The sequence below is a fragment of the Asparagus officinalis genome, chromosome 2, assembly GCF_001876935.1.
Source record: "Asparagus officinalis chromosome 2, Aspof.V1, whole genome shotgun sequence".
NCBI lineage: Eukaryota > Viridiplantae > Streptophyta > Magnoliopsida > Asparagales > Asparagaceae > Asparagus > Asparagus officinalis.
This window is the reverse complement of record NC_033795.1, coordinates 14112036-14125048: the sequence shown is the minus strand read 5'-3', so window position 1 is coordinate 14125048 and position 13013 is coordinate 14112036. Positions and strand designations below refer to the sequence as shown.

Genomic DNA, 13013 nt, shown 5'->3' with positions numbered 1-13013 from the left:
GAGCCCGCCTGCCTCTGGACCTCGCCCGCCCACGAGCTCACCTGGAGATTGCGTCCGCCCCCAACCTCGCCTGAGTCGACCTCGAGCTCGCCTGACTGGAGTCGAACTCGCCTGAAGCTTCGGCTGGACCTCGCCTGAAGCCTTGCATGCGTCGTCTCGACTCGCCTGACAGGTTTGGTCTACACCAAACTAACAGTGTAATCTCAAGAAAGACCACAACTAGCATCATCTTAAAAGTACTCATGATCAGAGAAACATGCATCAGATAAACCAAAACAACATCAGTACACAAAAAGATATCATAGCAAAGGTGTGCCTAGCACCTTAAGTGTGATGCCTCATGTAGTGTGCGATTAACTAACTATCATGCAACTTTTACCATAGGCCTTGTTTGGGAAAGTCCTCATTCGATAGCGTGTTGAGATGCCTACAAGGAATTTGGTCTTGGTTATCAAACTTGGTTTTGTTCTTTCCACCTTCTTGCGTGATTCCCTAAACACCCCCTCGAACCGTCATACAATTCTTACAAACCGATTCCTGGTACATTTGGGAACTGATTCTCTCTAATACACGAATTAGTTCCCCAAAATCAGCATATCACTTACAAGTAAATGGGGCGCGACATCTCTTTAAGTGTACATGCGTAAGATGCAATGCAATATGTGCAGTTGAGTAAGAGAGGTGCACAATAGAATACATGAGTCAATTGACTTTGCTATAACTAAATACTATGTTAATAAAACGGGACAAATTTTCAAAACCAACCGTTTTAAACATTTAATTGCAAAAAACGACCGTTTTCGATAATAATTGCAAAAACCGACCTGTTTTCAGCCCAGCGCTGAAAACAGGTCGGTTTTTGTAAAAAATTCTCCGAAACATCACGGGAGTTCAACTCCCGTGAAGTTTATGGAGAAATTAAACTTCACGGGAGTTCAACTCCCGTGAAGCTTAATTTGTGCTTAAAACTCCACGGGAGTTCAACTCCCGTGGAGTTGCAGTCAGCAAATCCAGAGAATCGATCTCTGGAAATTGTGACTGCAGCTTCACGGGAGTTCAACTCCCGTGAAGTTGCAGTGCCAGTTTTCCAGAGAATCGATCTCTGGAAAATTGGCACTGCAACTCCACGGGAGTTGAACTCCCGTGGAGTTTGCTGCCACCTATTTAAGCGCGCGTGACCCCCCCCCCCCCCCCAGCTTCACGGGAGTTCAACTCCCGTGAAGTTGCAGTGCCAGTTTTCCAGAGAATCGATCTCTGGAAAATTGGCACTGCAACTCCACGGGAGTTGAACTGATTGATAACTCCGCGATGGAAAGTGTTCCTATTGGCACTAATAGCGGTGTTGATACACAGGCCGAGGACTTCTCATTCATCAAGGGAGATCTTTACGAGAGTAAGGAGAAATTGATCCATGCTATTCGCACGTATTCCATTGCAAAAAATGTGAAGTTCAGGCCAACCAAAAATAATACTACAAGCTATAATGTGGTTTGTTTCTATCGCAAAGATGACGATGTCGAAGATAATAGTGGACACCACGACGGCAATGCGAGGTGTCCGTGGAAGCTTAATTCACGCTCGGGTTCAAGAGTAGGTGGGCAATTCAAAATCACGGCATACAATGGACTCCACACTTGTAGCAATCCTCGATTAGAGATGAATAACAAGAATGCGTCCTCTTCTTTTATATATCGATTGATTTTACCGCATCTGAGGGAGGATCTTGATCTAAGGCCGAAAGATATCCGTCTTTTAGTGCATAAAGCCACCAACTTGGATGTATCATATCACAAGTGTTGGAATGCTAGGAGGAAGGCGATGATAAAAATATTCGGGGATTGGGATAAATCGTATGAGATCTTACCTCATTATCTTGAAGCACTCAAAAGAGAAAATCCGGGGACTGTCTACGAAGTATCTTCGGACCCCGTTGATGGCGGAGAACGGCGGTTCACCGGTGTATTTTGGGCATTTGGGCCCTGTATTGAGGGGTTTCGTCATTGCCGTCCTCTTCTTAGCATTGATGGAACTCACTTATATGGTAAATACAAAGGCGTTTTGCTTGTTGCAACCGGAGTTGACGCGGATGGCGGGTTGTTTCCTTTAGCATTCGCAGTGGTTGATGTTGAAAATACAGAGAATTGGGCTTGGTTTTTTGCATGCATTAGATATCATATCCCTAGTGTGGGGACGCGGCATATTACATTCATATCCGATAGGATGAAAGGAATTCCAAGAGCACTCCAACGACATTTCCCGCCACCCATGCACTCTGTATATATGCTCATATTTTAATCACAGGTCTATTCATTATGGATCCGGGACCGGAGAATCCCGACGTTTTGTACCTTCAGGCGAGTCATTGTTCAGACCATATTGGTTCGGGAGAGGTAATACGAATAAATTAGATATATATTTCTTCGATTAATGTAATTTTTTAATGAATATACTTAAAACTGATTCTCGTTTTATGTGCAGCCCGTACCAGAGTACACGATGATCGAGCATTCCCATAGTCATTCGGCATGGGTCATAGAGGATGAGAGGGTACTAGCTTTGATCGCTCAGGCCGGTTTTCGACCGTGTTCGACGATTCGTTATATCAGGCTTGATTGGCCGCTTATCACTGCTTTGATTGAGAGGTGGAGGCCAGAGACCAACACCTTTCACATGCATATAGGGGAGTGCACGATCACTTTACAGGACGTGGCCGTCATACTTGGGCTCCGGATTGATGGACCGGTAGTTACGGGCACCGACGATCATAGTTGGCCGGAGGTATGTGCCCGGCTACTTGGACAGGTTCCCGACTTGAGGAGTGGTGCGATGAAGCTATCGTGGCTTCGTCAGACATTTCAGGGCGACATACCAGAGGATGCCTCTGATGAGACGCTCCAGTTTCATGCTCGTGCATACATATTGCACATGATAGGGTGCGTACTATTTCCTGATGCGAGCAAGACTCTCGTACATGCACGATGGCTGCCACTGCTGGAGGATTTTGGTGTATGCGGGGCACTATCGTGGGGCAGTGCGGTGTTGGCATATTTGTATCGAGAATTGAGTAGAGTATCTCTGATGCAGAATAAAGAATTCAAGGGATGCTGTACGTTGATACAGATTTGGTCATGGGAGCGCATTCATATTGGACGACCCACTTTACTTATGCACCGTGACTTAGAGGGGCAGTATCCGTTGGCATACAGGTATAATTGTACACACACATATTTCATTCGTAACCTGAATATTTGTACTTATATATTCGCTATTCTGCATATAGGTATAACGTGCGATACGCTCAGTACAAATCAGCGACGCGTCACCGTCAGTTTTACCGAAATGAGCTTGATGGCCTCCAGCATGAACAGGTAAATATAAAACTCAAGAAGTATGAATATTATAGTTTTTCTGTATGATACTGATAAATGTTTTATTTTATTTCAGTTCAAGTGGAGACCCTATACACCGCCGGAGCTCGATATACATTCTCTTGCACCTATCTGCCGAGATAGTCCCGACTTGTGGAGAGCCAGAGTTCCATTGATCTGTTGGGAGATCGTAGAGATGCATGTACCGGACCGTGTGCTACGGCAGTTTACACTCTCTCAGCATATTCCAGATCCTGTCGAGCAGATCAATCGTCGGCGGCGCCCTACATCGCACCGGACTGACTGGGCCGTAGTCCGTGCGGACTACATAGGCAGGTGGGTTCAGAGGTGGGATTGCATACAGGATACGAGGCCCACAGCTGTTGACTATACCACGTATATGCGTTGGTATTGGGGTATCACACGTAGATGGATCACGCGTGACCCACAGCCTTTAGCTGGACACATGCCACGCCCACCGACAGATAGTTACATCCCTAGTGGGATGAACGAGAGAGATTACGTAAGTTTCTAAGCTAAATTATAATATTTTTTATTGAGTTGATACTTAATAAATTGTTTACCACGCAGGTCCGTGTTTTAGATAGCATTGATGCTGATATTGATGCGCACGTGACTGAGATTCAGGATCAGGTGGCGTTAGGTCTCCTCAGCAGGATCAAGAAGAGCATAGCGCAGGTGTTCCATAAGACTCACGTCGACGAGTTCGCAGGCCGTGAGGACAGGTCTCGCTCATTTGGACGGGCGTACGCTCGACGTCGACGGCCGCGTGATGATGACGCCGGCACTTCGCATGCCGATGGAGCCGGCACTTCGCAGCTTCATACACAGTCGGATACTCAGATAGTTGAGGCTCATCAGTAGGAACCCAGGGGGCGGGGAAGAGCGAGGGGGAGGGGGAAGAGAGGGAGAGGAAGGAGGGGAGCTATATTGGGTTGTATATGAACTTATTTTGATAAATTTTGTAACTTTCCTGAATTTTCAAATACTGAACTTTTGAAGATAAATTGTTGTTCATATACATAATCGTGTGTGTTTAATTCATGGTTGAATCATGTATATATTGTTGTTTGCAAATAAATTGGCATATATATGAGTTATAATTCATTGTGGAATCATGTATATATTGTTGTTTGCAAATAAATTGACATATATATGATTTACAGGTAAATATACAAAACCTGCACAGAAGCTGTGCACGCTGGGTGACCTGCAACTTCACGGGATTTCAACTCTCGTGAAGTTGCAGTGCCAAATTTCCAGAGACTCGATCTCTGGCAAATTTTCGACTGTAACTCCACGGGAGTTGAACTCCCGTGGAGTTTTAAGCAAAATTAAGCTTCACGGGAGTTCAACTCCCGTGAAGTTTAATTTCTCGATAAACTTCACGGGAGTTGAACTCCCGTGATGTTTCGGAGACTTTTTTTACAAAAACCGACCTGTTTTCAGCGCTGGGCTGAAAACAGGTCGGTTTTTGTAATTATTTTCAAAATAGGTCGTTTTTTGCAAATAAAATGCTAAAAGGGTTGGTTTTGAAAATTTGTCCTAATAAAACGTGATATGAAACCATGATCCCAGCATGGAATATCTGAAAACACAAACAGAACAAAAAAATAAACTCGACAAGAAAAAGCATTTTAGTACTTTGTATGAAAAAAATATTAAAATGCATAATTAGTTTTTTAGTTTCTAGTATTCTACTATACACTTTGGAAAATGGTAAGCTCACCCAAAAATTCTTACAGCGTACCACTGACCAAACTTGCATACCAAAGCAAGCTATCCTACATCGAACCCAAATTTTCTAAGTAGCGAATTGTGTACCCAAATTCGTACCATGATCCACTACATATCACGTAGTGTGTGTAACTATGACAAAAATGCTCAAACACAACCGTGGGCGACCAGACCACACACTCTCTAAGAAATTTCCATTTCCCCATTAATTAACCCACATGATCTTTTTATTAATTGGTTATAATATGATACATTATGCTAGACCCAGATAACTCAATCCATAGAGATCATCCATCTCATGGGTCTTCAACTAGGTTTCCAAAGTTATGATTCATGCTCGTCAAACATCAAACGCAAGTCATTCATGACTTGATACACGGGGAATACTTGATCTTAGTTTATAGATAAAATTACTTGATCAAGTTTTGGATGGAGGATCATGAGCCCCCACTCACTAGATGGAATGTATCTCAAACCGATCTTTTACCTTATTTGGTTATAACGAGGGACACACTCAATATTCACTAGTTGTCAAATCTCAAGATTATCGTGCCAACACATCACATAGTCCATGATAGGTCCTAGACTAACATGCATAATGTCCGTGGATCTAGGTCATAGCATAGTACAGATTTAACCATAAAAGATCATAATAGATGAATATCGAAAGAAGAACAACTACTTTCAATAGCATGATAACCAACAAGGAAAACAACTTAACATTGAGAAAATTCTTGCATAACCATACACTAGTAGAAAAGAACCTGACATCAAACTTTCATCACGGAAAACCCAAATCAAAGCACGCTAAAAATTGAACATCTGATTTGGATTACATTGTAATCCGACGCTGGGTGTCAATAATTCAAAAATATGAAATCAAATATCTATATCCGACGTGGTCATGCGACCTGTTCGACATCGGATAATAAACCCTGGCACAACTTGTCACGTCAACCTCACCCAAAACATCGGATAATAAACCCTAGCACAACTTGCCACGTCAACCTCACCCGATGCTGGGTCCTAGACAACTACATCAAGTTCTCGGTGTTGACTTCTCAAACATCCAAACCCGATCATCCGACGTTGGACTTGAAGAACAACCGATGTCAGTTCTTCAGTTCTCTAGAAAGATACGCCTAACCCCTCGCATGGTCTAATGTGACAGATTCCCTGGGCAGTCTCGGTTTAGAAGATTTTAATTTTTAAAACGTTTGTTTGGAACCAAAACAGGAATCTAGCAATTATTCAAGTTCACATACATGATAGAGGAATTTTGGGAACTAATTTCACTCCGAATAATCAATCATACTAAAATGTATAATTGCAAGGTTTTAAGCTTCCCGCAACATCAACTTTGATGCAAGGATCACTCTAATTCTAAATCATAATCATTCAAATCCATCCCCAAACATCTCAGCAACACTCTCCACAAACCTACACGAATCAAGATTCAAAAATCACTCAAAACCATAATCTATGCATCAAATAACCAAAATACCAATTTGGGTCTTCCTCTTTTTCCTCAATGGATATGATTCCAATCCGAATCTAGGATTCTCATCCTCATTAAGCTATTATGCATAAAAACCTCAACTAGACCCAAATTAGCAATCACAAATCACCATGAAAGCCATGAGTACATGCCAATAGTCAAAATGTCACATGTCATGCAAAGATGGGATGATGAAATCCAATGGGCGAGATCTAATCTCAATAGATGCACGACTAAGATCACAACGATCCGAGTTAGGGCCCTTACATAATATAAAAACAAAGAAAATGTAATAAACTAAATAAATATAATTAAAATAAAACAAAACCTCATATAACTATTTCCAAAAACAAATAAACAAATATCAAGTATTTAATCTAGAAGCTAGGAAATGAACATAAACTAATAAAACAATTAAATTGGAATGAAATGTTGAATTACTATTATCCAAAAACAAGACAAAAAAAACCTAATAAAGAGGAGAGTCGAGGGAGGGAGAGAAAGGGAAAGGGTGGGGGAAGAGGAGGGACAGAAAGAGATTATTATTCCTATGGGCTATACATACATAATCCAAGGAATATATATAGGGTGAGATTATTATTCCTATAGGCCATACATACAGAAGCCAAATAAATTACGATGCTTTCATTGAGGAACCTCGTCATAAGTGGGAATGGAACAAAGATCAGATCACAAATTGATTTGGCAAGGAGAAAAGTCAATGATACAGTATACAATGGCTTACATTTAATAATAGTTAACTCATATTTTTCTCAAATTTAAAGAGAATTATCTTATGGAAATGTTCCCTTCATCATCATGGGTGCACTACATCCACATGATAAAAGCTTGTTGATTGATCATGAGCCATGAGGAGCAAGAATGTTATCCCGAATAATTTTTAGGCCATAAATATAAACTGTGATACAACAAATGGCTTACATTTGGAGAATAGTTAACTCATATATTTTTCTCATACTTGGAGAAAAATATCTTATAGAAATATTCCCTTCTCATAGTTTTTCTCATATGTTCCATATATTCTATTTTGTCATGTTTCTTCTTGCCGATCTAAGTTGCATGGGTATGGGTGCAGTAAGGGACACGGCAAATTTGTAAAAGGTAGGGTACGGGGTCACGGCTGAAACTCATGGGATATAATCATAGTTCTGAGCTATATATGTAATTCTTAAGATTGAAATGAACTCGACCCTTATCCAACAAGTTACAAAAATGAATGTGAAGTAAAAGATACTTATCCAAGAAGTGTACGACGGTTTTTTTAAATCAAACATGCATGCATAATTAAGTACAAGTCTGAATAAATATGAATATATTTAACGTGTCCAAGAAGTGTCAAGTATGGATACAAGTACGAGTACGAGTACGCACATGTTGGGTACAGAACCATATTAGAAGTACCATGCAGCGTAGTTGTCGATCAAGATCCATAAAATTGAGAGGTAATCTCCATCTTTATATGTTAGAAAGTCTCAACTGATGCAATATCATCAACAGCAAACATGCATGAGGAGATCTTATCCATCTATGTCATGTCTAATAACTCAAGGTGAGAGGTCATGTTTCACTGTTAGTTCACAATGCTAAGGGCCTAGACTGGGGGTCGTACGTATCCTTTTTTAACTGTTTCGTGATTGTTACCACTAACTTATCAATTAAATATAAGGTTAATTTCACTTCACCTACTGACCTTTGAAGACTTCTGTGAATAATTCCCCAGTCTAAGTTCATTACACTTAATTTCCTAAACTTTGGAATGTCTCACATAACCCCCCTTGAACATTTAAGTTCTCAACAAAACCCCAAAAGTTGTTACCTGTTAATGAAGAAATGATAAAAATATCATTTTCGAAAAGGGCAACTCTTAATTAATTGAGGGGCATTTTCTTCCTTTTCTGTCTTGTGCTTGGCACATCATTCATCAAATTTGATGGTATTACTTTGGCGGTGTTAGGTGAGACAACTTCAGGGGTTAAGTGGAATAAACAAAGCTCAGGAGGGTTATGTGCAAAACTCCTCTACATTGTTTTAAGTATCTCTGATTTAGTTGATGCCGCAAAACAATATGATCTCAATATCATTTACCACTTTATGGCAATTTTTTGGTGATATATTGCCAACATGACTAATACATCAGTTGATGTTGATGTGTCGACCTACGTCTTTTTATATTGGCTTGTCACAAAATAATATAGTTTTGAAAAAAAAATTAATGTTAGGTGGGACAAGTTATTTTGGCAACATTCTAATAAGCCCTTTTCTCTAAATAAGTTTCTTTAATTGGTTAATGATCCTAAACATATATTATTTAGATTTTTGTTTGTTTAGGATGTGTTTGGCAACTTCAAAATAGAATTGGGCTAGCCTAGTTTTATCTTAACAAGACCAAAGTTGAACTATATAAGGGTTGGTCCACAAAAGAACTAGTTTACGAGCTATATTTTACAAAACAACACGAAACATAAATAAAGCCAAACTGATCTTCAGACTATTTCCTTTCCTCATTCTCTCTCGAGTATTTTCTTCATAGCACAAATTCTATTATGGGCTTATGCAATTTTATATAGCTCCTTCACTTTTAGGTAGATATCAATAACACCGACCCTAGTTATTTAGCATACTTCCATACTTCAGTAGCTACATTAGATATCATGTAATCTACTACTTTATATCTAAAAGCTAAGCCCTTAAAACAGTGTTCATGCAATTTTTTCCTAATTTTTGGACTTTTAGCCGATTTTACCAATTTATTGTGGGACCCACTTCTCTCTCATCAACTTCCTTTCAAAACAGACCAAAGGATATCTAGATTCAAGGATTCAAATTTCAAAGTCCTATTATCTATAAACCGTCAAATCCCCCCTTATCTCTGTATCGGTATCTCCTCTATATGGCTGGTAATTCTTCAATTCTCTCCTCTAGAGCTAATGAGATACATGCTCGTCATTGGAAGATGGCGATGGGTTTAGAGAGACAAATCAGGTAATTTTCGCTCTTATTCGCTGTAAAAGTCGTATCTCCAAAAACTCTAGATTCTACAAAAATTACATCTCCAAAATCTCACCTTTTTGTCTCTCTCGAGAATCTTTGCAACCATCAATATTTCTCTCAATCACTCAAAGGTGAGGTTTTCCCCTCTTTTCTAGGGTTTCATTATTGGCTGCGATTAGCTTTTCTATATCCAATTTCATAAGGTCTGCTCTTGATGTGCTTGCTTGGATTTGCAGTTAAATAGATAATTTTGTAGATAGTTGTTTAAAAACTACAGAGAGCGCAACACAAAGGCAAAATGTCTCTCTTTCAACTAATTTTCTAATTTCCTTTCAATTTATTTTCTTGCTTAAGATTTTTAGTTGAGTACGTTTTTGACAACATTATGTCTTTCAGACCTAATTTCATCAAAATTACCTAAAATTTTCATACTTAACTAGATAATAATGGAATTATAGACGAATATTATTAGTCAAAGTAGAACCTCTGAAACTTGCTAGAGGTTAAGATTAAGAATGAGTTGTTGGTGCATATTTACATGATGAGCATATTTCTATTTACTAGTAACATATTAACATTATAGCTAAATTTTTATTTACATGATAAGCAAATGAAGAAGAATAAAACACGAAACATGAGTAAATAAAGGAGGTTGTTGGTTCTAGAAGCGTCATCATTACTGCTTGCATTGGTACTGTGGGGACTTCTTTGGTTCATGGGCTTAATTCTAACGATTTCATTTCTTAAATATTTTATAGTTTGTTAAATGTCAATACCTTTTTACTATTGTTTGCATAATGTGTAGAACAGGGACAGAATAGTACAAAACAAAATTCATATTCACTTTGAACATCAAATTTTATTTTCCTTATAACATCTTCATTTTGTTTTGACCAATTATCAAGCTTCTAGATATTTTCAGTATACCTTTCAAATATAGAGATGAGGTCTCTTGGGCATCTTCTGCATTTTAAGTTTATCCAGTTATATAATATATCTTTTAATATATATATAAAGAATGATCAAACTAGGGTAGAAATTGGAGATATGGTAGAGAGAAATAGAAGTTTCAGCAGATGATAATTTCAGATTGAAAGAAAGTAGCTAAGGAGAATTCTCACAAGGATACTGAAGAGAAAAATCAAAATGATGATGGTCGTATTATCTCACTGAAATTTGGAAGAGTTCAATATGAGAATGAGACTGTTTTGCCTTGAGGTACATGTTTTTCTTTTTCTTTTTTTCCTTTTCTTTTTTTTTTTTTTGAGAAAATGTCCGGACTTTATTTTTAATAAGAAAGGGTGAAAAGGTGTGAACAAACTAAATAGGGGATTTGTATTTGGATTTTATTAAATTTGTTTAGAATATTTCATGGTTGTTTTTATTATTTTGGAAACCGCATGACCTTTTTGCTGCATTAATCTATTAGTTGTTTTTGATACTAGAGATATGGAGATTCGTGGGCAAGAGAGGCTACATATGATTGAAAGTCACCATCTCAGGACTCAGGTAGCTATCTTCTTTAATTGATGAATAAGGATAAATGTTGTGTCAAACTCATTCGCTTTTAACAAAGTTGAATCATGTCTTTGTCTTTATTTATTTTCCCCCTTTTTTTTAGAAAATTAGAAAACATGACCACTTGGATGATAGATGAATAATGTAGAGTAGGTTTTTTGACTGTTTGGGTTGGATTGTTTGGAACATTAAAATCAATTCCTTGCATGAACTTTTAGAAGCCATGTTTTTTAAGGACTATACGGCAATTGAATTTATGATTTCATCTTTTCAACAGTATTTGTAGTGTATGAAAATTAAGAAGAAAAAAAGAGCATATGAAAACAACTTTGTCAATCTTAGCCATTAAATTTGTTGGGAAGTTTGACTCTTTACTCAAGTTTTGTTCTTGCAACTAAGTTATCTTCCCATAATTTATATGAAAAGAAGATGAATAGTTGACTGGATTTATGGTAGGATATATGATATACTATAGGTTTGTTTCTCTCCCTTTCTTAATTGTTTTTTCCTTCTCTTTTCTTTTCTTTTGTAGTATAGATGATAACTGAGGTTTGATTCTTCTATTAATTTAATTATATGGTGTGGTTGAAGGATGCTTTTGGTATGATTTTTTGAAACTAACCGACTACAACAAGGTTTTAAATATCAGATATAAGGGAAATATTGGACGGACAAAATTCATATCAGATTGCGGGTATCGGGAAAGTATCGGGGATATGTTGTAAATGTCACAATACTATAACAGATGTTTGCATATATAGTATAACGCACTAGAATGTAAACTCAATATGCTTAATGAAATCTAAGCATACGAAATGTAAATAATATATGTTTAGCATCAGTAATTAACCTTGTAAAACAAACAAAAATACAAATCAATATTGCAACATTTCGTCTGATTTTTTAGGCCAAAATATTATTTGAGATAATGGAAAAATCATGATATTTCACCCAAAAATTGCCAAACGCGATAAATTCTTTTGTGAAAAGCCATATGAAAGGATATATATCGATCATATCGGGGATATATCGCCTAAAATAACCAAAAGGCAGTAAAGGATATCAATTGCGGCAAGCCATGTAAAAAGATATATGGGGCCATATATCGGGTCACGTTCGAGATAATTAAAACAATGGACTATAACAATGCTAATTTGTTTCTTTTTGTATGTAAATGAGCTTGATAAATACTCATCATTTTGGCTACTACAACATATATTGTGGTATATTATATTCATGACACTAACTGTAATTGATTGATGTGTTAAACTATCTTATATGCCTCATTAATACTACTGTCTTTTATCTTTATGCATGTCAACTTGCTTACGTTTTTTTTTTTTTTTTTGGTTGTAATCTAGGTATTGTGCATGTCATGTCATGTGGTTTTGAGCTTAAATTTCAGTGTAATGGTATGACTATTTAAGAGGATGGCCCAGTGATGCAAATGTAAAGGTAAGGCTATTTACTTCATTTATGATGTTCTGGTCCTTATATATATAATGGTTTTAAGTTTGAAAATGCAATTTGGCTGAGTTTTTTAATCAGATTTGATGGTTTTCACCTATTGCTATGGTATGCTATGATGTAGGGAACATTTGACATAAGCAACATGCACGTAATATAAACATGTATCAGATGGCTTTATTTAATTAAAATGACCTTTAACTGAGCATTCAAGTCATAACATTGTTAGATGGCATATTGATTTATTAAGGATGTAGTATTGGAGCTTGCAGTCAACTTATTCCAAATTACAGGGTTTTCTACACTTTATAATATATGGAACTGTTAAATTTTATCACTTGAGTATTAAGGTTGCATAAATTCTGGGTTATTTCTTGGATTTCATGTGCAAT

General features: G+C 37.6%; 2 protein-coding genes across 5 annotated transcripts in view; one reads left to right on the top strand and one right to left on the bottom strand.

Moving 5' to 3' along the window:
- The window catches only part of LOC109830860 (DExH-box ATP-dependent RNA helicase DExH7, chloroplastic-like), an 85012-nt gene that overhangs the window by 26934 nt on the left and 45065 nt on the right, over positions 1–13013 (bottom strand).
- LOC109830333 (serine/threonine-protein phosphatase 7 long form homolog) lies at positions 2276–4261 on the top strand. 4 transcript variants are annotated; one of them, XM_020397575.1, is made up of 4 exons: positions 3124–3206; positions 3281–3368; positions 3445–3891; positions 3960–4261. In XM_020397575.1, the coding sequence occupies exons 1-4, from the start codon at positions 3166–3168 to the stop codon at positions 4251–4253; spliced, it is 870 nt and encodes a 289-aa protein (XP_020253164.1). In that variant the 5' UTR covers positions 3124–3165; the 3' UTR covers positions 4254–4261. The 4 variants fall into 4 exon arrangements, 3 of the variants coding, with proteins under 3 accessions (XP_020253165.1, XP_020253163.1, XP_020253164.1); XR_002244265.1 differs by having other exon boundaries at positions 2276–3368; XM_020397576.1 differs by lacking the exons at positions 3124–3206; positions 3281–3368 and adding an exon at positions 2276–2390.

What these genes read in the sequence shown, in the direction of transcription:
- LOC109830333 (XM_020397574.1), top strand. Translation starts at nt 2,497, where the DNA reads ATGATCGAGCATTCCCATAGTCATTCGGCATGGGTCATAGAGGATGAG. An exon ending in ATGGCCTCCAGCATGAACAG is followed by an intron (nt 3,369 to 3,444) that starts GTAAATATAAAA and finishes ATTTTATTTCAG; the next exon opens with TTCAAGTGGAGACCCTATAC.